This window comes from Rhinopithecus roxellana, chromosome 13 (genome assembly GCF_007565055.1).
Source record: "Rhinopithecus roxellana isolate Shanxi Qingling chromosome 13, ASM756505v1, whole genome shotgun sequence".
NCBI lineage: Eukaryota > Metazoa > Chordata > Mammalia > Primates > Cercopithecidae > Rhinopithecus > Rhinopithecus roxellana.
The window spans coordinates 81,838,607-81,862,956 of NC_044561.1; the positions used below are offsets into that span (position 1 = coordinate 81,838,607).

The window sequence follows — 24,350 nt, forward strand, 5'->3', positions numbered from 1 at the left end:
TTGGTTGCCCACAAAATGATGCTTAAGGGTCTAAAGACGCATAAATTAGGGAGCCCTACAATGGCAAAGGACGGTCATTGTACCTCCTCTCTTTATGCGCTCTTACGGTGGGACCCAAGAGCCTTTTTTTTTTTTTTTTTTTTTTTTTTTTTTTTTTTTTTTAACACTTTAGGTGATGGAGCGAATGAGGGACTGGTAACTGGAGAGGACGAAGCGAGCCCCCGCAACACCCTCCCCCCAAACTTAGCAGCATGTTCCCCACTCCGCAATTATACCAGACTTTGCATCGAAGTCGCTTTAGAAAACTGGGGTCTGGACGGGACCAGGCGAGGAGTCCTTCATGTCTAGCCTCGACGCCAACCTCCGAGTTTCTATTTCTGGAGCTCGAGGGGTGGGGTAACGGCCGCAGATGGAGGAGCGAAGGATGGGAAAAGCAACGGGGGGTGATCTTTCCAAGAAACACCCAACAGCCGCTTTTTCCTTTTTTGCCTCCATTATGGGGCGGGGGCTGGGGGGGGCGAGAGAAAAAGATGTCAATGACCATTGTTTGCTCGTTTGGGATGTTGCTCCGCCCCCCGAGTCTGTCGTAAACCTGGCGCCGGACTAAAATAAACTCCAGATCCCGCAGCCCGGGGGGCTCGCCGAGCCGCCGACTCCTCGTCACAGGCTCTGCTGCCGTGGCCGAGGTGGCGGCGACGAGCGGCCGCCGCGTCCTGCCGGCGCGCGCCCCGGGCCCCCTACCTGGTCGCCCGCCGAGCCATGTCGTTGAGCCCAAAGCACACGACGCCCTTCTCCGTGTCCGACATCCTGAGCCCCATCGAGGAGACCTACAAGAAGTTCGGCGGCGCCATGGACGGCGCGCCACCCGGCCTGGGGGCGCCCCTGGGGGCCGCGGCCGCCGCCGCCTACCGCGCGCCGCCACCCGGGCCCTCCTCGCAGGCGGCAACCGTGGCAGGCATGCAGCCCCCTCACGCCATGGCGGGTCACAACGCGGCGGCCGCGGCGGCGGCGGCGGCAGCGGCGGCGGCGGCGGCCGCCACCTACCACATGCCGCCTGGCGTCTCGCAGTTCCCGCACGGCGCCATGGGTGGCTACTGCAACGGCGGCCTGGGCAACATGGGCGAGCTGCCCGCCTACACGGACGGCATGCGGGGCGGCGCGGCCACCGGCTGGTACGGCGCCAACCCGGACCCACGCTACTCGTCAAGTGAGAGGGGCCAGGAGCGCGGGACTGCGGGCGGCTCAGGCATTTCCCGCCACAGCCGAGGGGCGCGGGGGCGCGGGGGCGCGGGACGGGGTGCGTGCGGCTTAGGCTGTCCTGGGGCCGAGCGGGCGCGCTGGGCGTTCTGGGACGCGGCCCCGGACGCGCGGGGTTTCCGCGGACTCCGGGCGCGCGGGGGGTCCTGGGACACGACTGGGAACGCGCGTGGGGTCCTGGGACCCGCTGAGGCGCTAGTGCCCTGGGACCTGCCGAGGGAGCGCGGGGCGTGCTGGGGCCCGGGGCCGCGGCGCTCAGGGGGTCCTGGGATTCAGCTAGGGCCTGGCAGCGTCGCGGCCGCCGCGGCGTGAAGAGAGCGGCGGCTGGAGCAGCTCTCGGCGGGCCTGGAGCTCACTCGCCTTCCCCCTTGGGCCTCTTCCCCAGTCTCCAGGTTCATGGGGCCGTCGGCGGGCGTGAATGTGGCCGGCATGGGGTCGCTGACGGGCATCGCGGACGCCGCCAAGTCGCTGGCGCCGCTGCACGCGGCGGCGGCGGCAGCCGCTCCGCGAAGGAAGCGCCGCGTGCTCTTCTCGCAGGCGCAGGTCTACGAGCTGGAGCGGCGCTTCAAGCAGCAGAAGTACCTGTCGGCGCCGGAGCGCGAGCACCTGGCCAGCATGATCCACCTGACGCCCACGCAGGTCAAGATCTGGTTCCAGAACCACCGCTACAAGATGAAACGGCAGGCCAAGGACAAGGCGGCGCAGCAGCTGCAGCAGGAGGGTGGCCTGGGCCCGCCGCCGCCTCCGCCGCCGTCCCCGCGCCGCGTGGCTGTGCCCGTGCTGGTCAAGGACGGCAAGCCGTGCCAGAACGGTGCCAGCACGCCCACCCCTGGCCAGGCCGGTGCGCAGCCGCCGGCCCCGACGCCCGCGCCTGAGCTGGAGGAGCTGTCGCCCAGCCCACCGGCGCTGCACGGCCCGGGGGGCGGCCTGGCGGCCCTGGACCCGGCCGCCGGGGAGTACGGCGGTGGTGTCCTGGGCGCCAACCTGCTCTATGGCAGGACGTGGTGACAGCGAGGGCGCCCCGGGGCTGGGAACTGGTGCAGCCGAAGGGTCTGCAAGAAACTGCTAGAACGGATGGGGGAGGCATGCGAAAACTGACTCGCGCGTGTAAACGGCGATTCAAAACGAACCGGTCTCAGAGAGGGGCAGGCTGTGAACCTCTTTGCTGGGGGCGGGGGACAGCGACAGCCCGGAAACCGAGAGGCTTTGAGGTGATTTTCTCCTCCTAAAAGTTCTTAAATGACGCGAAAAGATGGAGAAGTTCACACGGCGTTCTTAACCACAGCTCTCAAAGTTGGAAACTTTGTTGGCGTTTGTAACTCTAAAAATCAACCCAGCTTTAACAATGAGTCCTTTCTGAAGTGGAATTTATCTTGGGAGATTAATTTTCGAAGGGCCCCCTAAGTGCAATTTCATTAATGTTTGATTGAAAGTAAATTGAATTGTAGCTCAAGGTGGATCATACACATAGCAACATTATTGCAGAGGAATTATTGCCATTTAGGTAATAGAGCATTGGAATCAAAATAGAATACTGATTATATGGATTGATGGAGCTTTTTAAATTTAATGCTGATTTCAAAGTGTTTTGATGGTTATTTGGCAAATGAGTGTTTGTATGTTACCCTAAAAGAGGATTTTCCCCCTTAAGATGCAGCTCACCATAAGAAAGAAAGGTTGTATACTATTTGTATATGCAATCTGGTCTCCCAAAATCAACTGAGAAAATAAATAACCCTATCCTTCTGTAAACATGGTATATACTCTTTTTGAGGTATTTTCTTGTCTGAATTTGAATACCTTGATAAAGTACTAGAACAAACAAAATTTCTAGAATTTACACCAATTAATCTATATTCAAAGCATGAGAAGAAGAAAGGTGATTTATTGAATTGTAATCAAGATATAAGGAATAAGTAACTAAAATATTTATAATTTTCCCACCGTATTTAGAACCTAGGAGTTGCCCTGGTTTTGTTGGTGTTTTATTGTACAAATAATATATTTACTCTTTACTATGCCGATTTATATTTCCTATGTTTCAAATGGATATTTAAATATAACTTAAACAAGTTCTTTTTTCTAAAAGTCAAGTGGTCATTTCTTTTTCATTAAGTTTATACAGGACTTGATGCGTTTTTAAAATACTAGTTGTCATGATGTGACAACACAGTTAACTCGTAAATGACTGGTATTGAAGTAAAAATACTAAAAGCTGAAGAATGTGCGTTTATAAAATTAATGAAAATTAAATAACATGGATAAAGCATGATTTGCAAATGATCAAAACAAATAGTTACCGGAGACCCCAAACCTCTTCTACGTTTGAGATTTTAGAATTACAGCTTGAGGCTGAAACATTGTGTTTCACTTCATTGTTAGAACGTTTTTCTGAATATGCAACCTGAATTCATAAGAAGGTGTTTTAGAAGTTAAACTTGCACTTTTTCTAGATTCTTTTGTATAGTAATTTTTTAAAACTCTAGTTTCTTTCACAGAGGTAGAAAAACATTAAAAGAAGCAAGGAAATCACCCTTTATCAAGGGGTTGTAAAAGAATTTTTAGAAAATGAGATCTAATTTTTGAAACATTTTATGTAAGAACAAATAATCTGAGCAGACAAATTTGTATGAAAATGTTACAATACACCCACAGAAAATTCTCTCAACTTAGGGGTTTTTTGGCATATTAATGGAAATGACTTTAGAAATGTTAACCAAGCTAGTAAGACTATTATTGATGTGCCAGATTTCAGAATGTTTGTTTATATTAGTTTGATTTCCTCACAATAGTACCATAATTCTGAAATTTTACTTGTAGAAAACGTTCTAAAAGTCCACATGGTTGGCAGTGTTTTTTGTTACAGTCCAATACCTACAAAAACAGTAATAGCTTATAGTCCAAGGGCTCGGGGTAACATATTTAAAGAAAATAAGTCTTCATGGACAGTTTATTTCTGGAACAAAAAAATCCTTTAGACTGAAGGCGTGCACTTTCTTTTAAAAATATGTCACATTAAGAAGAAACAACTTTTATATATAGTATTTTCTGAAAGTGTATTTTGTGTGGGCATATCTTTTTCCTTTCAGCATTCCTTTAAGCAGTAAAAAACCCCAAGCCAAAAATAATTGCTGCAAAGGGCTTAACATTCTATACCCAGAGACTTACTGAGTGTATGTGTGCATATCCTGAAATTAGGGAAAAGTTTGATTCTTGCAGCTTAAAATAGAAATGTTTTTACCATAGAATCCCACCTTCTGATTCATGCAAAACAAGAGCTGTTTTCTTCTTTCTGCAATTAGTGCTTTGCAGATCTTTTATAAAAATACAAACGGCCGGACTAGGTGAAACTCATTAACTGAAGAGGAGGATAAGTGTCTCCACAACTAAGAGGGAGGACTGGCGCAGGGTCTGAGTGAAACAAAGGCCCCTCAAAGTTTGGCAGAGGCCACAGCAAACCTGTTTCAAAAATGCTTACTCAGCAGATGTGACCTTTTCCTAAATGTTTTTGGGTTTTACAACAGTTTGACTTACCTTTTCCAATTGAGGCACGGAAACCAAAAGCCAGAATCAAAGTTGCAGAGAGGAACATAGGGATTGCAGGTACTTTTCTGTAATATGTGTTGGGATGTATATTGAAGTGCTGTGTGTGCGAGAGTGTGTGCAGTTTAGAAGGACACAAGGAGGGTGTTTTGTATATGGAAGGATGGGGGTGTAACCCAGTTGTCTTCTATTTAAGTCTTTGCCTAGAGCTAAAACTTAATGGTCAGAACAAGTAGTCAGACTTCTATCAACACAGATGTTGTGTTCATACTCCATTCGGCTAGCGACTGTTTACTTTCAATTTAAAGCAAATCAGAGACTCAATCCTGTTCACTGAATGCAAGCATCTTCCATAGACTTGCTTTGTTAACTGCATTGAATACTGATTATTTTAAAAGACTTTTTAGAATAAATTTGTGAGCCATAATTATATAAAGACCTATCAATTGGATTTTTAGATGTGAATTTGTGTCGAAGAGAACATACTGCATTATGTGGTGGCAAGACAAATTTCAGACAGAGTTCAAAGCATGGATAATACTCCCTCACTGCTTACCATAACCCTAATGTGTGGATGAAACCCTGTATGTTAATTATTTCAGTACAGTTTTTTGAAACACTATTACTTGTTACCCTGCAACCCAGTGAGAGAACAATGATACATTTTTAAACATATAAATACCCTTTCACTACTACTAGTGAGATTTGGTGAACATCTGGGGAAGTTTCAAAGAAGATGCCTAGACGGGGGAACTGCATTCGCATCCCATCAGGAATTTGCGCTCTCCAGTAAGTATTGAGATAACTTTGTGATTTCAATATCGCTTTTGTTTTTATTATTTTTAACTTTAGAGGTAATGGAAGTTTCTGGGAGAGGTGGGTTTGGTTTTGGTTTTGCTTTAGAATGTTTACCTGCAATTGAATGAAATGCCTTTCGTTTTTTGAAATTCCATGTAACCTTCAGTAATTGTTTAGGTGACTTCTAAAAAAAAGTTTCACTAGGAACATTGCCTAAATTTAAGTTGTGCAAACTATTTTGCAGTAGTGAACAGCTGTATTCCTATTTCATACACATCAATTAAAGCCTGTTCTCTTTTGGCCCTCATTGCATAAATAAGGCATGGAGAAACAAGCCACAGGAGGATTCTGCTTTACTGGGTGGAGGAGAAATCCATCGAGAATGGGCCGTTTGCTAGTTCATTCGTTTGGTGACTTTTTCCTGATGGGAAATAGCAGAGCAGTGGATCACCAGGAATAGAGTCTGGAGAGATCGCAGCTCCAGGACCCTTTCGGGATGGGCAGGAGGCGTCAGTCAGTGGGACGGAGCCAGATCGAGGAATTGGGAGCTCTAATTTGACTCTTCAGGGAATGTCCGGATTTTAGATTTCAAAGCATAGCTAAATTCGGTTACTTTCACACTTGGAACTTAAAACAGCAGCCTCAGAAGGAAGACTATTTCTGATATTCTATAGCTCTGCTGCTTGCATCTGTACAGGGAGTTGAGATGCAGCGGCAGGTTGAGAAGCTGCGACGCCGCGTGGGGGGACGCGGACGAGGAAGGAGGGTGCGCCCGAGGGTGGAGGAAGGAGCTTTCCGCGCCCATCCTGTGCGTGCGGCCGGCTCGCGGGGCTCCCGGGAGGGCCAGTCGCGGGGTCTGCGGGCTGGGCCGGGCGGCTAATGAGCCGCTGGGGAGACCCAGGCGCCGGGCGCGTGCCCCATGTGCATCGAGGGCCCGGCACTTCCCAACCCTGCTGGGAGAAAGTTGAGCCAAGCACCTAGGACCTGAGCTCTGAGCAGCCCGCGGGTCCCGGGAGCCGCCACCATCCCGCCCCCGGCTGCGAGGTCGCCGCGCCCGGGCCCTTATTTCGGTCCAGGCGCGCCCAGCAAGGGAGTGCTGGGACCCCAGCCTCACCCGGCCTGTTCCTGACATCCCACGTCATCGTACGAAAATTAACCTATCGCTCATTACACCCAATTTGCCTTTGTAACGCTAAATGGCAATCTAATACCAGTTTGTAGACGGCTTTGTACATTAACATACATTACCCCATTTGATCTTTAAAGGGAAGACAACTGCTCATTACGGGCCCTTAGCCCCAGAGTAGTCAAGCTGTTTCCAGGTTCTAAGATTTTTTTTGTTTAACTTTAATAGAAGACCCTGAAAAAATGTGCCGTTTAAAGAGAATATAATTGCGTACAAATAACTACTTAAAATTGGCCCAACGAATTTATTCTTACATCAGAATTTGGAGGAGATATTTACAGCTTTAAACATTAAAGTTCTAAAAAGCATTTTGCTTATTGAAATGGGCAGGGCACTTTCCTGGAAGATTCAAACGCGGAGACAAGTTGGAAAGAGATGAAGACTAAGGATGGAGAGGAAGCAGCAAGGGTGAGGTCAGGAGCAGGGCCTGAAGCTGGCTCAGCAAGGGAACACCTGCCAGTTCTGCAGAGGAAATCTGCTGTCATCAGTTTCTCCATCAGGCCTTTTCCTCAGATGTCTTCCAAACAGTGCTTTAAACATTCAGTCAAAAACTGAATTCTCAGGACAGCTTAAAATAAAACTAAGTCAAAACTAAAGGTCTGAGAATATAAAGAGTGGAATTGTGGGTTTTGACTGTGAACTATGAACAGTAAAACTTTTACTCCTTTGGAATATGCAATGCTTTACCGAGATGGCTATCTATAGTTTTAATATTTGGGAGATAAACTTACAGAGAAATTTAATAGAAGACATTATCCCTTGAATGTTGAGCGAAGGCAATTATGTAAGGGTTGGATTGGTAATTCCTGATGGAGAGACTCTTTGTCTCAACAATAAAGGATCCTGCTCTGGTCACCCATCATTAGCAATGAACTCAATAGCTACAAAATACCTTCCTATTCAAGGTTGAGGTGAGATTTTTTTTTTCCTCCACGGACTAAGTTTAACAAGTATGCTTCAGTTGAATATTAAAGCAAAAATGCCCTAAGTCAGGAGGTCAAAGAGAAACTTTACCTCATAATCTTGGGCTAGGAGGGAAAAACTGAAACAAAGCAATAGTCTTTGTATGTGTGTCTAAATATGTTTTGGTAATCAAATGAAAATGCATATGTAAGTGCTGTATGTGAACTCCAAACACACATTTAAGCAATTTATAGTGTGCTTAGTAGCAAGGAAAAACATGAGTACAAACTGCAATCTAATGAAATACAAAAAATATGCTAAGGAGCATAGACTATTTGGCCATTAATTGTCAACTTGAAGATTTAAAACAAGTCCTTAAAACTGGAGCACAAGTCTACATTAAATTTTTAAAAATGTTATTTATCTCACAGAGATTTTTGAGTTAGCCAGATTAGTCACTGTTGTATTAACAACAAAGTTAAAGCTTTTGTTATGTCTTGCTGACCCTATCTTTTAAAATCTGCTTCTTCAAATTGACTTATTTGTCCTTTGGTTTGGACATCTGATTATAGAAATAAATAGTTTTCTGCAAAAGTTAGTTTTAAAAAACCATGCTTGGTCAAGATTTTCAAAGTAGAAATACTGCAAAATAACAAGAACACAAAACAGAGTTTCAAAAGTTTAACTTTATTTTTTTTTTACTAAAGTCCAGAAATTTCTGTAAGACAAGTACATTAATGAAATGTTTCCAAAGAAATACTGAACAATATATATACTCTAATTTGCTGAGGGTTCCAGCTCAAGAGTTCAAACCTAATTCTTGTGCAATAAAAATCAGCATGGATCTTAGATGATCTAGAATACACTGTGTTTTGAAATCCACAGCTGGTTTCGTTTTTAACCATAATGAAAAACCAGTACTCCTATTCCATTAAATTGTGTTTTATAAGCAATAATAAATTCAGATCCACTGTATTATGCAACATACATCTTTGGAAAGCAACATAAACAGTGAGATCAGATCAGTAGAAATATACACAGTTAAAAGAAATACACAAAGTACTGTAGTTTTATTAAAAACTACTACTTGAGAAAGAAATCTTTCCACAAATAGCATAAAACTGTAGAATGATGAAAAGATTTGGGAAAGCTTTACAAAAGCTTAATTCCAATTGTATCTTCCTGAGGGTGGTGGCAAAGGGTATTTCCTTCCTTCTCTGGGATATCCCTGAAAATAAACAAAAGAAAAGAGTTTATTTTCTGGACCGATACTCCTGCAAGTCAGTTAATTTTACACTTCTATGGAAAAATACATCATAAGGAAACTGAGTATGTGTTAAAGGTACAGCACATGGAAAGGTCCCATAAACAGGTGCTTTGATCCAGAGCTTTAACACAAAGTTGTTGCAAAGTTGGAGGCTAGCACAAATGCTATTACTGAAAAATAAAAAAACCTTAACAATCACCAAATGCACACAAATGCACTAGAGTTAAGTGTTTTGTGTAAACAACATGTACAGACAGTGGTTCTCAATTTTCCCACCGTCCTAGCAGTAGTAATTCAAGTCACTTTGTTGTAAGATACCCACATCAATTTAGACTTATTACACAAGGAAAGTAACTGTGCTTTAACCAAGGCAAGAGCTTGCTAAGTCAGTTAAGGCCAAATTGATTTTAGGGATTTTTTTATTTAGCAACAAAAAGTAGGACATTAAATGATATATTAAGGTTATTACACAATCCATTAGCAATGACCTTTATAACAAACATATCCTAGAATGCTTGCAAATAACATTTCTGTATAACAAAAGATAAACCTGACACCTCTTCATTGTAAGTCCTTTTCTAGGCCTCTAGGGTTTTGAAATGGAACCCCCTCCCACCTCATTTTGCCACCCAGACAGCACTTCAGTACTTTAAATATGAACATGTGCAGACTCAAGGCCAGAATGTAGGCTAAGGCCTTGTTTGGTCATATAAAACTTTACTAAACATACAATGAAGTAATGATTTTATGTTTTTAACAACAGACTTCTGCAATTCAATAGTGCTTCAAAAATTGTGATTTAACAAAAAGTATCTCCGTGGAAAAGAGACTGAGAAAGAAGAAATGTTATTTTCAAAAAGTCCTAAAAGAATAATAAATTTACCAATTAGTTTATATCTTTTAAGTAAATAAGAATTTTACCTCCTACAACAGCAGAGAGTTCCTTTAAAAGGAAGATCTCCAAAGGAGGGAGGAAAATGGATGCACTGGGGTCAGCAGTCTAGGCAGCCAGCCCCCAGCTCTCCTGCACAACTGTGTGGGGTTTTTAGGGTTTCAGTTCCTGACTTGGAAAATGAAGTGACTAGACTACACATTCTCCAAGTTTCTTTCAGTTACAAATATGTCCTCACTTCAAAAATGCTCATCACTGAAACTGCCTAGTGCCATCTAACCGCAGTAACATAAAGAGCCTTAATTCACTGATGTTATTTTTAGAGGTCCTGGTTTGAAAGAATTCAAAGCAAAATTCTATAAACTGATTTAAATAAACTGTAAAAAAATCCTCTCAGAAGACATTAACTATTTGCAGTTAAGGTGATTATCTTCTTGTAAGGTGGAGATACTTGTAAGAATACATCAAAAAAGTATACAAAATATGTTCCTTAGCTGTGAGAAGAGAGGTCTTACTAATTAATATGTGAAGCACTGCAGAAGGCCTGGAGGCAACACCAGGTAAGCAATTTAAAAACCACTTCACATCACTGCAGGTGCCAAACTCCATAAACATTACACTTTTTTGAATCATAGCATTCCAATCTTGTTCTCTTGTAAGGATTCCATTAACAGCATGTAAATACGGGCCAGGGTGTCAAACTGCTGGAGGAAATTATGTCAAATAGACCTCTGTCTTAAATGCTAAAACTGGATGCTGTAAAGAGAAGGAAATGAAGCTTACATATACTAAATTTGTCTAGGAATTATGACATTCAGTGATACAGCTGCTTACATTGAGAAGAAAAATATGTAGAAGATTATCAAGCAGAGATTTCTTTTATGAGGAGGGATATCAGATGAATCAAGACAGGAGACTTCTAAAATAACAACATTTTAAAATGACTTCTAAAAGACAACAGCTGAAAAAGTAGACTTACTTTCCAACTTCCAGAAAATCACCCATTACGAGGGATCTAGGTTCTACTAAAGAACAATACCCTTAAAGAAAAAACAATGTTTTGGTGACTGACTCTATTTGGACTAATTATCACTGACTGCTACGATTTAAAGGGCTTTTGGGTTAGAAATTATTCTTTGGCATCTTCAAGGTATATAACCTATTTAGTGAGGCAGGTAGGTACTCAACCCCTATACATTTTTAATGACAGACCAAAGTTCAGCCAAGCTACTCTATCAGTATCTTCTCCAGAAATGTTGGTAAGAAAATATGGAGTCCTGTGAGGCTTGTTGAAATATAAAGTGAGCAGTATGCTTTTCATCCCACAACCCATTTACCTGTCTCCCTCCACGATCATCTCGTCTGGGTGGATACCCACCAGGCCCAGCTAGCATCTGGTACTGGTTTGGCTGGAAGGCTGCATTCTGGGTTTGCAGCATCCGGTTCCATGGGAGCAGGGGTTCAGCCCCAACGCCTCTGTAGAAAAGTACCAGGTTTATATCAGAAGCCACGCCTACTATACAGCACAAAGCCTAAAATTGGCAGGTATCATCTCCAAATTTTAGTACAATCCAATTTACCTGGATTTATCATATGGGATACAGAGTATCAGAATGGCCTTTGGGTCCCTTATATCCAGTATAATCTAACATATTTCATGAAGCATGAGCATTTATTACAATGGATGTTTAAACTCAGCTGAGAAGTTCTGACTTTTACAAATTATTTTGTTCATTTTCAATTGGGAAATTTCCTTTTTAGTCACTTAAAGATGTAGACCCAAGATCACCAAGTTGGCTACATTTAAGATGCTATCCAAACAGTAAACATGTACACGACAGGAGAATGAGGCTTTATTTTCAAAAATGTCCAGACTTATTCTTGGATCCATTCTCTCTACTTAATTGCAGGTTGCAAATGAATTCTTACAGCTGAGTATTTTGAATCCAGGGTAGGAGACTTGGCTGTTTTTTCCCATCCATTATTCTGTTCAATATGTCAGAAGGTCTGATTGGGAGGAAACCTTTTCAAGTTCTATTGATGCAGCTTTCAATTGACCACGGTGACCTAGCAACATGAGCACTAATTGGCATGGGCTGACTGGCATTTGGTGTACAGTTTACATGGGAACACAGATTCAACGGCTATTATAACCCAGTTTGCTGTCCCAGATTACTAGTCGAAAGAAATGTTTTAATTGTCTTCAAGTGCCTATTTTAACTTTGTAGATGCAAAGCAAAAGGTGTAATGTACTAAATCATAACTTAATTAAAAACTGTCACATAAACAATGTAGCAAGGATATATACCTTCTAAAGGCAATCACCATTTAAGACTTTACTTTCCCCTTAAGGCACTTTCCATAACTTCCATTTTATGGAAGGCACTATAAAGAATAAACAGAGGCAAATGCGCCAGTATATTTGAACATTAAAAGCTTTGGGGTCACTGACCATGTTAGGAGAAATTCAATAAAACTTTAAATTCACTGAAGTGCTGACTAGCTGGTAATCAGTTATAACCATAGCAGCATAAGAATTTCAATTCTGAGGTCTTAGGGGAGAAAAGCCCGGTGCTGGGCTCACTGGGTAAAGCATTCTTCTCACATCTATTCAAGCCTGAATCCATCCTCTCTACCCCCACTCTCCTCCCTTCACTTGGAGCTTGCCTTCTTTTTATTAAAACAACACCAGAGATAATTATTTTTGTGTGATGGCTCGAAGAGATGAACTGCTCTCTAAAGAACTCTAGAAAGACTAAAGCTTTTCTGTACAGTTGGTAGCTGAAACCAGAGCTCTAATAACCATATGTTATAAGTAATTCAGAATACAATTAAAAATAAGTTTTTATCTCAGAAAGAAAATCATATGGCTAAGGCTTTTAATTATTTTTCAGGATAATTACTAGCACAAATATATTTTAGCAAGAATGCCTCCATCTATTTTAGCAAGAACAGCTCCATGTGCAGAGATAGGAATGGTCTCTTTCAGTCTCTGCAGAAGTGAAGAGCTAAACTAAGGTTTGTGCTGTAACCAAAGTCTCCTCAAAACTGGGCCAATTAATGCAAAACCCATAGGCTAAAAATACAATTCATATCTTAACTGTGATCAGTTTTTCTTTTGAGTCTTACAATAATAAAATTCAACTGAGTTTTAGGAAGATCTGCTGGCATAAATAATATACATTATAAATGCAATTCAAAACTATTTTATGTTCCAAAAACAGATTAAGAACAAAGCCACAGTTTAAAAACGCAAGTTCTTTTTGTTTGATTACTTATGTTTTTTGACAAAGATAATTTTTATGGAAAAAATAATCAATAATTAAAATTAAACAGAAGAACAAAGCAAGGATGTCATGTACTACCCTCTTCTGACTTTTATGACAGAAAGGCCTTTATTTTCAACAAGTTTATCTATATGTCTAGACTAATTATATAATTTGCAAACACTTACAAAACTAAAAATTTGCCTAGGAAATTATGTTTTAAAATCTGGGATGGAAGCACAGAGACTGACATATCCTAACTTCTAAAAATTAGCAATGAGGCCAGGCACAGTAGCTCAGCCTGTCATCCAGCACTCCAGGAGGCCGAGGCAGGCAGATCACTTCAGCCCAGGAGTTTGACACCAGCCTGGGCAACATGGCGAAACCCCGTCTCTAATAAAAATACAAAAATCAGCCAGGCATGGTAGTGTAGGGACCTGTAGTCCCAGCTACTTGGGAGGCTGAGGCATAAGAATCACTTGAACCTGGATGGCAGAAGCTGCAGTGAGCCAAGATCATGACATTACATTCTAGCCTGGGTGATGGAGTGAGACCTTGTCTCAATAAATAAATAAATAAATAAATAAATAAATAAATAAATAAATAAATAAATAAAGTTAATAAATAAGGCAACTTATTTGAGCCATTTGGCATCACAGATGACGACAATATTCTTAAGTTTCCAAATTGTTTTGGAAAGTTACTGGAGATGTGAACTACTATGAATTTGGATATTTTAAATGTATACATATGGTAAAATTGGAGTTTTAAAGGATTTTTCATGATTGAGCTTAACACCCATAGGAAAAAAATTAAATGGCTGCCTTGCAAATGACTGAAAAAGAGGCCTCCATCAACAAGAAGAATCCAAACAATGTGGCAGAACTCAAGTGACAAAGATAATGCTGGGTATCTATTGACTCTAGGCTGTGTCTGTGTTGGGAGGATGTTCCTGTTGTATTTTTAAATCTACTGGATATATGGATTATACATACCATCTTAAAGTAGGAAATTATTCAAGAAATGCAATGTAATAAAAAAAAAACACTCAAAAGTCTCTTAATAGGATTCTCAACGAACACTCAGAATAGTGCCATGGAAACATACTGAACTAAGGACTGGTAAAACCTGGTTCTGGAACAAAATGGTGTATTTCTTAAATATCTGTAGGACTTTTATGATAGAACTCTATTATGCTCACATTTACCTTTTGCTTTCAGGTATAATTTTAAGTATTTGACTAAAACTAAACCAAAAAACATCCCCACAAAACTTGTCACTAACCAGCTGGGTTCACAAAGTCAGAATAATACTAGTACTTGGCTAGGGTAGAATAAGAACAAAACCTGATGGACAGCAGGCCAAGGGAAGAGACAATGATGATGATCTTAGGAAAACTTTTAATGTCAACAGAGGGGAGGAAAGCTGTTGGGGCCTTAGAAGTGGAAACAGATCCTTTACTTCCTTTGAAGTCCCTATGTCTTTATATTATGCTCAGAGTAAATATTCTGGTAAGTTTTGTTCCAGTGAAAAGTTTCTTGGTAAAGAATGGCACAAAAGAGTGACCTCAGGTAAGCTGCTGAACTTCTCTGTGCCTCACTTTCTTCATTTGCAAAAATATAAAAATAATAGCATCTATTTCAATGCATTGCTGGGAGGAATAAATGAAATCATTCTTATTAAAGGATGTTAACAGTGTTAACACTTCGTAAGCAGACAAACATTTGCCATTATTATCAGTATGGAAAGTGAGCAATAAGATAGGGAAACCAAGTATATAATTTAGGAAAAATTTACCCCTTACTCATTTAATTTCTGCTTAAAATTGGTGGTACCGAGGAAAATGAAACAGCACATACTGTGTGCTTTCAGAAAATATACTAAAATCAAAACATTAATACACACATCGCTAGTCATACTACATTTAATGAGACTTGCACTAAGTTGATACTGTCAGTAAACATCGAATAACATGATTCCTTTTATCCTCTTGAAGATAACAGTGAAATGAAGTTTTGGAGTCTCTAAAGAGTTATAAAGTTTTCTTAAAAGGGGAGCTGCATTTAGAACCCCATTTATAGAAACACTTTATTCATTTCAGATGTGAACAGATTAGAGATTGTTAACATGGCAGAGGAGAAGATAATAGAACAGATTAAAACTGGGAAGGCAAAAAAGAAAGCCTTATTATGATGTGGCTTAATTTGTTTTTGCATTTACTGATGTTGGCAAAACCATCGTGAAATGATGCATTTTAAAGCTGGCCTTTAAAAATTATTCTACAGAAGTTAATTATTCATAACGTGCCTAGTTATCTTGTTGTACAGAGTCCATCTGACTTAGGAGCACACAACTTATCAATGAAGGAATACATGTTAAACATCCCTTGTTATTAAACCATGTCACATTCTTCCTAGTCCATGGTACTTATTAGACTGCAGATCCCATAATCCTCTTCTGAGTCCCTTCTGCCTTTAATTCAGTTCAGTCTTAAGTAGTTAAAGAAACTGTTTTCAGTGGCAACTAATAACTACTGACCTACAGTGACACTGCCCTACAATAGGCTTGTCAGCCCTGAAAAAGTTGTACCAAAGAAGCTGATTAGGACTTCAAGAGGTTTGCAGCAAGAATCAATGGTTGGTCTGTACTAACGCTGCATTGCCCGCACAGAAATGATAAAAGTGGAACACCATTAGTTATGCCTCATTAAGCTGCACAACCCTTCTAAAAAGAAATTTGTTTAGCCTGACCAAAACCTAATACCGTTTTAAGCTGTGTTGCATTTTTCAGGGCATCTCAAAAGCATCAATAAAATAAAGGCAAAGAACCAAGAAAAGTAAGAAAGTATATTAAACATGAGTCTTTTAATTCAAAGTATTAGCTATATACTTTCCTTTTAAAGGATAGGTACAAGGGAAACTGTTTTTGGTGGGAAAAAGTGCATTTCAAACCATGGAGGTTTTAGCTTCCATAAAACCCGTAAGCCCCAAATGTTGGTGTCAGAAAGTATTTAAAAGTCATGTCTACTTTAATATTACCTGTCAAACCTTTGCTGCTGGAAAAGGGGAGGAGGACCTCGCCAGGAATCCTGGGGCCTCATATCTGAAAAAGAAACAGAAAGGGTTAAGAAGATTTTTTAAAGTAACCAATATTCAACTACCCAATATTTTATAATTAAAAGTTCTTGAAAAGAATCTGAGAAAAACTGTAAACTAAATAAACTAGTATCATAATAACACACGCCACAAACGTATAAAGATAAGTAACTAACAGGGTCAGCAAATTTTTTGTTTTATTATTTTTCCTTTGATAACAAAATAGGTTTAGTAATCCCTGGCCACTAAACTCACATAATCGTGTGTGTGTGTGTGTGTGTGTGTGTGTGTAAGTAAAGATACATATATTTTACACAGTTTTTACATTTATATTTTAAATGCTGTGCAAAAGGAAAGGTTTAGTTCTTTTCCATAAATAGAATACAAACTGAATGAATAGTATCTACAACAGAAATCCTGAAATTTTCCTTCTGAAGGCACAAATTGCTATCATTAACATTAAACAAAGCACACACAATCTCTCCAACACAAACCAAGAAAACAGGTTAATGAAGAGACCACCCATTTCTCCATCTTTTCTGATAACATCATCTAACTAGAAGAAACAATTAAATGGCTCCTACTCTTCTACGTAAACTGACGGATATGGGATGAAAGAAACATCTGGGCCTGTCTATATCAACGAACCACAGCTTGCAGTCACTTCACCTTCAGCAGGGTCTGCTGTGACCTAATTAAAACTGCTGGTTCCAGAAGTTGTCTAATGAGATCACCCTGCGAGGACAGTAACCTCCTCTAGACTCCCGAGACCAAGGACAACAAGGCTTACCATAATGTATTCAGGCTCACATTTTAATAGAAACAAAAACTAAAAAATGCTTTTCAAAATTACTTTCTTAAAGAATAGAAGAGTTGACAGCTTATCTCTGGTTAGAAACCAAAAATATATATGGTTTTTTACTTAAGAGAGAGAGAGAAAGAAAAAAGGAGAATCACGCTTTAAAAGCCCCATGACAAAGAACATGGAATCAATAAAATATCTAGCTGCTCACAATGATTCTAGCTCACAACTGGCGGCCTCAGCTCTGGGCTTCCTTCCCATCTTGACATGCTGAGAAGGCCAGACTAAAGAAAGTTTTATTTATGTGGACAAACTACCTGAAGGCGGGCAATCTGCAGCTGCCACCGCCACTCCCACCTCAGTCCATGGCCAGCTGGAAAAGTTTCTGCAGCCATACCCATGGGTGCCAAACATACCTCTCAGAAAGGTGCAGGAAGCCCTTTACCAGCTGTCACTTCCAGGCAGATTCCCATTGTGAATTAAAAGGTAGTATCTTTAGTCAATTGGAATTAAGTTCCTTTTTCATCTCTTGAAAACCAAACTACTAGCAGTCAAACTGAGTAACAATGTGGAGGATGCTGATTACCACACACTCCACAGAAAACAGAGGAAGACAGTTCCCCACCCTAGGCCCAGAGTAAGTTCTGAGTCATTACTACAGACTATACACTATCAAAAAATCAATTTTCTGAAGAGGTAAAAGTAAAAAATTCTTACAATAATGGCAATCATTTGTATGGTTTATTTCTATGCGAAAACTTAAGATACAGTTACATATGACTTTCAATGAGTTACCATTTGTGAGAAAGTAATCTACTGAAAGTAAAATCAATGTTTGAGGCACTTTTTCAGCTCATATACAAAATTAGTTTAGTGAGAATCAGTTAAAATGTTCCCAGAAGAATTTCATTTTAGTGCCCTTATATATACAAAATTTACAAATGTAACAGAAGTCAAAAGTAGTACAGCAAATATTCATCCGGACCCCTGTCTACCTCTGTACTTCACATCCCCTGGAATCACTTGGTTACCCTGGAAACACACCCTTTTTTACCATTAGGACTTAATTCCATATTGTGGTTGCCTGGTGTCTCTTTATGTATGGTATAATCGCAGGATACACATTCTCCATGGTACTTATGAAAGCTTCCACGGTGGCTCCCTAATAATATTAAAATCGAATGAAGACAATACAAAGATACAGCTACATTAAGAGAAACCTTCAGAAACAATCTAATGTTTTAAGAAAAATAAAGACGGGAAAAAAACTTGTATATTTTCTCCTAGAAACTGTGCTAATGCAGATGAAGCCATCAACACCCATAATATATATTCATTAGACTCAAACATGCTATTCTTAGATTAAGCACAGCAGTATTTCTAAGTAGAACTGGAATGTAAAGTTTACTAATATAAATGCTTTTTTTGGAGGAGGAAATAATTGTCTAACCTATACACCTAGAAATGTCTTAAAAAACAGCAGATGTTCCTAATATATCACTTCTAGTGTGCCAGGTGCCTCTCTATTTTCCATTTTCTATCTCTCACCGCCAGGACAATTATTTTTCCATATAAATTCAGCACATACGAATATTAACAGTTGTTTGTTAAAACCTAAGCAAATTTTCCAAAACTTTCAATAAACTCTGATGCAATTTTTAAAACACTCCTTGTTTTCAATCCAAAAAGAAAAATAAAAAGGCTCAAAGAAATATTTCAAGGTTATTTTTAACCAAATTTCTTTATATGGCTCTTAGTAACATATATAACCTGGAAGTATTCATAAAGTAGAAATGTTTCCTGGCTGACCTGTAATGAAGTAGATGGTAAAACAAACATTATTATTCATTTGTATGGCTCTAACAGAAGATCCATTTGAGAGGAAGAAAAAAAATTCTAAGATAGTGAATTGCACTTCAGAAGGTACAGGCAAGAGTAGAAAAATGACAGTTAATTTTTTCCTTTGGTCTTTAAAAACTTATCCCTTTTCTAGAGCTTTAAGGCCATGTAAACCAAGCTTCGCCAATAGCTTCTCAAGTGACAATTTACCTAATCAGCGTGGCAATCACAGAAAAGATTCCATGTTTACTGATTGCACTAGGCAAAAATCACTTTTCAATGTGACTAATTGACAAGTTTACAGACTAAAATGAAGAGAAGTCACATTTAAGGTTCTCTGGGCTACAAAAACCAAATGCTTTATTCAGACTGAGTACTCAGGGCTACACTCGACTCCAACAAGTTATCAGTACTCTGACAATTACTCATCAGTCAAAACTGACACATCAAAGACAAATCATACACCAACAATAAGAAATACCTACAGCAGACATTTGACAGAGAGTTGTCAGTTTGACCAAATGGCCCTTCTTGAGTGCAATTTCATACTACACGAAAATGATTATACTAAAAATACTTTAGACTGAATAAATGCCTTAGAACTTAATCTTACTAAAATGAGCTGAGCTATCTGACTAAATTTTTCAAAATTCTATAAAAGATGATCTTTTGTCACTTAATACTTTCACAGTATTTACTATATACAAGGTACTATTTTAAGTGCTTAGCTTCTTAAATTCATTTAGTCTGGTTATTTTGTCAGATAAATATTCTTATCCTCTGTACTAGTTTTGAAATGAGGACACTGGGGCAATGACCAAACCTGTCAGAGGTCACACAGCTATTAAGGGTCAGAGTGAGGCCAGGGGCTATGTTCTGGTAACCACTCTCTACTACACTGTGCAATCTCAAAGTTTCACATGCATTTATGCTGTCGGTTGAGATGGCACTTCACATTAATTTATTTCAGAAGAAGCAGAGGAGAATCACCCATGATTTTGTGCTTCTTAATCAGGAGATTCAGAAACTTAGGGTTTCAACAAGGTTGGATGGGGGGGTTTAACAACTACTCTCAACATCTTAAAAGTTTACAACTGACATTACTACTCATATCCAATTAGGACAGGAAAGAAAAATAACACACATTTTAGTTGTAAACATCTAGGCAAATACAGGATTTATAGGGAGAAAATAAGAAAACACCTTGGCTAAAACACAGGAATCTCTGCTCTTTTTAAAAGGATAATACTGCCCCTCAAAATCTGGCACTTAAAATATAAAGAGAGAAGGGATCAGGTAAAAATCAGTATCAGAGGTTCCTGAAGCGCAAACCAAAACCCAGTATCACTCCAAAGAGCTCAGCTGGTCTGTCGAGGGACGGAAAGAGCGGAGAGGCACTCTCGAAGCTGTGACAGCCTGGGCGAAATGAACCAGGTCCCCTTCCTGGTCAAGCCTACCTCCCTAGGGACAAAAGGGTACCTCTCTGCCCTCATAGTCAGAGGAAGCAATGGAGAGATGTGGCGCTTAGATTCACTTTACAATCCCGTCCATCCAAGTCCAAATCATCCTAAAGATGCTTTTCCTTGCCCTCTATCTCCTCCCTTTTGTGTTTTTCTTCCTCTTATAGCTAGATATGGAAGAATGGATGAAAGATTGATACACAGGTGAGGACTGGTTCTATATAAATATTGAATCTAGAAGTAATGAGATCACAAGACAAATATGTCAGAAGTCTTAATGACAGTAAACTAAAAGAAAATAAAAACCACAGGCCAGACGTGGTGGCTCACACCTGTAATCCCAACATTTTGGGAGGCTGAAGCGGGTGGATCACTTGAGGCCAGGAGTTTGAGACCAGCCTGGACAACATGGCAAAACGCTGACTCTACTAAAAATACAAAAATTAGCTGAGCGTGGTGGTGCATACTTATAATCCCAGCTACTTGGGAGGCTAAGGCAGGAGAATCGCTTGAACCTGGAAGGCAGAGGTGCAGCGAGCTGAGATTGTGCCACTGCACTCCAGCCTGGGTGGGAGAGCAAGACTCTGACTAAAAAAAAAAAAAAAAACCAACAAATCATATGTTGGATTATGTGTAAAGAATATTAGGAAAACATCAGATTTCCTTTTTTTATTGTCTGCAGCATTTGCCTGAGCTTATCATACTTTAATGACCATTCTAGATCAAGCTAATTATTTATCCAATACATTTCTTACAAAAGTATCAGGGAATGATTTGTGAAATGACATGGTTGCCTTCTAGGAAGTCCAAACTCTTAACTCAAGCTTTCCAAGGTTTTCTTATAACCAAGAGCAATCAAAATCCATTCAACTATTCAAATCTTTTTTGAGCTTTTACATTTCTAGTTTATATGCAGACAATCCCCAAATTTCTCCCCAACTACGTCCTCTCTCTCTTGAGCAAGAACCCGACTCCTATGACCACCTAGCACAGATGCCTCTAATGTCTTTCAGGCACGCCGACCCTCACAAATCACTCATCACATTCTTTCATATTCCTTCACCGTCTTGGGTTTCCAAAGTCTGTGAAAAGCCTCAGGAAGCACCCAGGCATCCACAGTGGACACATAGGACTCTTCATTCCCTTCTCCCTCTCCTCCTCACTCTTCATATTCAATTATCCAGACTTTCAGCCTTCCCTTCCTCCCACCTTCCGGACTTTGGATCCACTCTGCCACAGTGTAGTTCAGACCCTCCTCATCTCTCCTTAACCCACAGAGTTGTGGTTCTAGAATGGAAATGTTATCTGGTTCATTCTTCTGCTAAAGTTTTTAAAACCTCATAAACAAACAGACTAGTGCCCAAATTAAATCAGCAAGGGATAAGAACAGCCAACTTACGAAAGAAAAACTGGTCAGTAAAAATATGACCAAAGTAGCAATTGAAAAATCTTATCTTAAAACAAAGACACATTATTCCTTATCAAATTAGCAAGAACTTTATGTTAAAGAGACAGGGTCTTGCTGTTACCCAGGCTGGCGCTATCATAGCTCACTGCAGCCTCAAACTCCCTGGCTCAACCAATCCTCCCACCACAGCCTCCTGCGTAGCTGAGACTACAGGCACATACCACCAAGCCTGGTTAAACTTGTGCTTGGATTACAGTTGTGAGCCACTGCACCCGGCCAAGAACTTTTAAAAAATAACACCTGGTATTGGTGGGAGTGGGATATTAGACATTCTCATATGCTATTGTAGGAAGTATAAATTGGTATACTCTTATTTAGAGGTTAATGTGGTGATATTGACCAAAAGTCTAGAAATTCACCATACCTTCTGACCCAGCAATACCATTTCTAGAAATTTAGCCTGCAGTTAAGAAATAAATATATTTTAAAAAGATTATTAGAAAAGCCCTAGATATTAAAAAAAATTAAGCAATATACTTCTAAATAATCCATGAGTACATAATGAAAAATAAAAATCGGAAAATACCATGAACTAAATGATAATAAATATGTGAGACAAAACTTTGTGGGACAAGTCTGAAGTGATTAGAGAGAAATCTGTAACACTGAAGTGCATATATTGGAAAAGACCAAAAATAAATTACCTAATTCTCCATCTCAAAAACTTAGAAAAGAATACCAATTTAATCCCCCCAAAAAGTAGAAGAGAATAATGAAGACAAAAGTAAAATCAATAGAAAACAAATGCACATGGAGGAGGCAAAAGGAAAAAAAAAAAAAAAATATATATATATATATATATGTCAAGAAAGCCAAAAGTTAGTTCAATGGGGGAAAAAAAACAATAAAATTAAATAGGTTCTCAAAAAAAAAATAGTTTCTAGCAACGCTAATCAAGAAGAGTGACTGTATATTATCAGTATCAGCACTTAATTTTGAAGTCTTACAGTCATTAAAAATATTTTATTTTATTTTTTATTATACTTTAAGTTCTAGGGTACATGTGCACAATGTGCAGGTTTGTTACATATGTACACATGTGCCATGTTGGTTTGTTGCACCCATTAACTCGTCATTTACATTAGGTATATCTCCTAATGCTATCCTCCCCTTTCCCCCCTCCCCACAATAGGCCCCGGTGTGTGATGTTCCCCTTCCTGTGTCCAAGTGATCTCATTGTTCAATTCCCACCTATGAGTGAGAACATGCGGTGTTTGGTTTTCTGGTCTTGCGATAGTTGGCTGAGAATGATGGTTTCCAGCTGCATCCATGTCCCTACAAAGGACACGAACTCATCCTTTTTTATGGCTGCATAATATTCCATGGTGTATATGTGCCACATTTTCTTAATCCAGTCTGTCACTGATGGACATTTGGGTTGATTCCAAGTCTTCGTTATTGCGAATACTGCCGCAATAAACACACCAAAAGCAACGGCAACAAAAGCCAGAATTAACAAATGGGATCTAATTAAACTAAAGAGCTTCTGCACAGCAAAAGAAACTACCATCAGAGTGAACAGGCAACCTACACAATGGGAGAACATTTTTGCAATCTACTCATCTGACAAAGGGCTAATATCCAGAATCTACAAAGAACTCAAACAAATTTACAAGAAAAAAACAAACAACCCCATCAAAAAGTGGGCAAAGGATATGAACAGACACTTCTCAAAAGAAGACATTCATATAGCCAACAGACACATGAAAAAATGCTCATCATCACTCGCCATTAGAGAAATGCAAATCAAAACCACAATGAGATACCATCTCATACCAGTTAGAATGGCAATCATTAAAAAATCAGGAAACAACAGGTGCTGGAGAGGATGTGGAGAAATAGAAACACTTTTACACTGTTGGTGGGACTGTAAACTAGTTCAACCATTGTGGAAAACAGTGTGGCGATTCCTTAAGGATCTAGAGTTAGAAATACCATTTGACCCAGCCATCCCATTACTGGGTATATACCCAAAGGATTATAAATCATGCTGCTATAAAAATATATTTTAAAATCTTACGAACATTTCTGGCAATAAATTTGAAATTTTAGAATGGGCACACTCCCAACAACAACAACAACAACAAAGAACTTACCAAAACCAACATAAGAATTACTGAAAAATCTGAAAAGCCAGTACTAAAAAATTTGAATCTATAATTGAAAACCTTTTCATAAAGGAATCTCTAAGCCCAACTGGCTTGACCACTGAATTCTTCTAAAAATTAAGAAATGATAACATTCTTACGATAACCCAGAGAACAAAAATGTAGAAAATATTTTCTAACTTGTTTTATAACGCCAAAAAAAACTCTACCCCAGAACATCCAAAAAAGGGAAAGTAATAAAACTAATCTCTCTCATAACACATAGATTTAAAAAATCCCACCATACAGTGACATACAGAATGTAGTGACATATAAAAAATGATGATATATTCCAGAAATTAGGTTTACTCCAGAAATGCCATGTTGGTTTACTATTTGAAAATCAATCAGTGTAATTTACCATATTAACACAACAAAGAAACAACAACAAACAAAACCCCCAGGTTTTAGAGAAAAAAAAAAGGCA

General features: G+C 39.9%; 2 protein-coding genes across 2 annotated transcripts in view; one reads left to right on the forward strand and one right to left on the reverse strand.

The window, feature by feature from the left end:
- The first annotated feature begins 639 nt into the window (after positions 1-639).
- NKX2-4 (NK2 homeobox 4) lies at positions 640-2,789 on the forward strand. Its single transcript, XM_030913923.1, has 2 exons — positions 640-1,207; positions 1,643-2,789. The coding sequence occupies exons 1-2, from the start codon at positions 760-762 to the stop codon at positions 2,263-2,265; spliced, it is 1,071 nt and encodes a 356-aa protein (XP_030769783.1). The 5' UTR covers positions 640-759; the 3' UTR covers positions 2,266-2,789.
- Positions 2,790-8,355: 5,566 nt separating this feature from the next.
- XRN2 (5'-3' exoribonuclease 2) overlaps positions 8,356-24,350 on the reverse strand; it is a 90,709-nt gene continuing 74,714 nt past the window's right edge. Inside the window, exons 28-30 of the mRNA XM_010369102.2 lie at positions 16,151-16,214; positions 11,184-11,322; positions 8,356-8,915 (exon numbers count right to left, since the gene is read on the reverse strand). Coding sequence (XP_010367404.2) covers positions 8,850-8,915; positions 11,184-11,322; positions 16,151-16,214 — 269 coding nt within the window. The 3' untranslated portion in view covers positions 8,356-8,849. The remainder of the gene's footprint in view (positions 8,916-11,183; positions 11,323-16,150; positions 16,215-24,350) is intronic.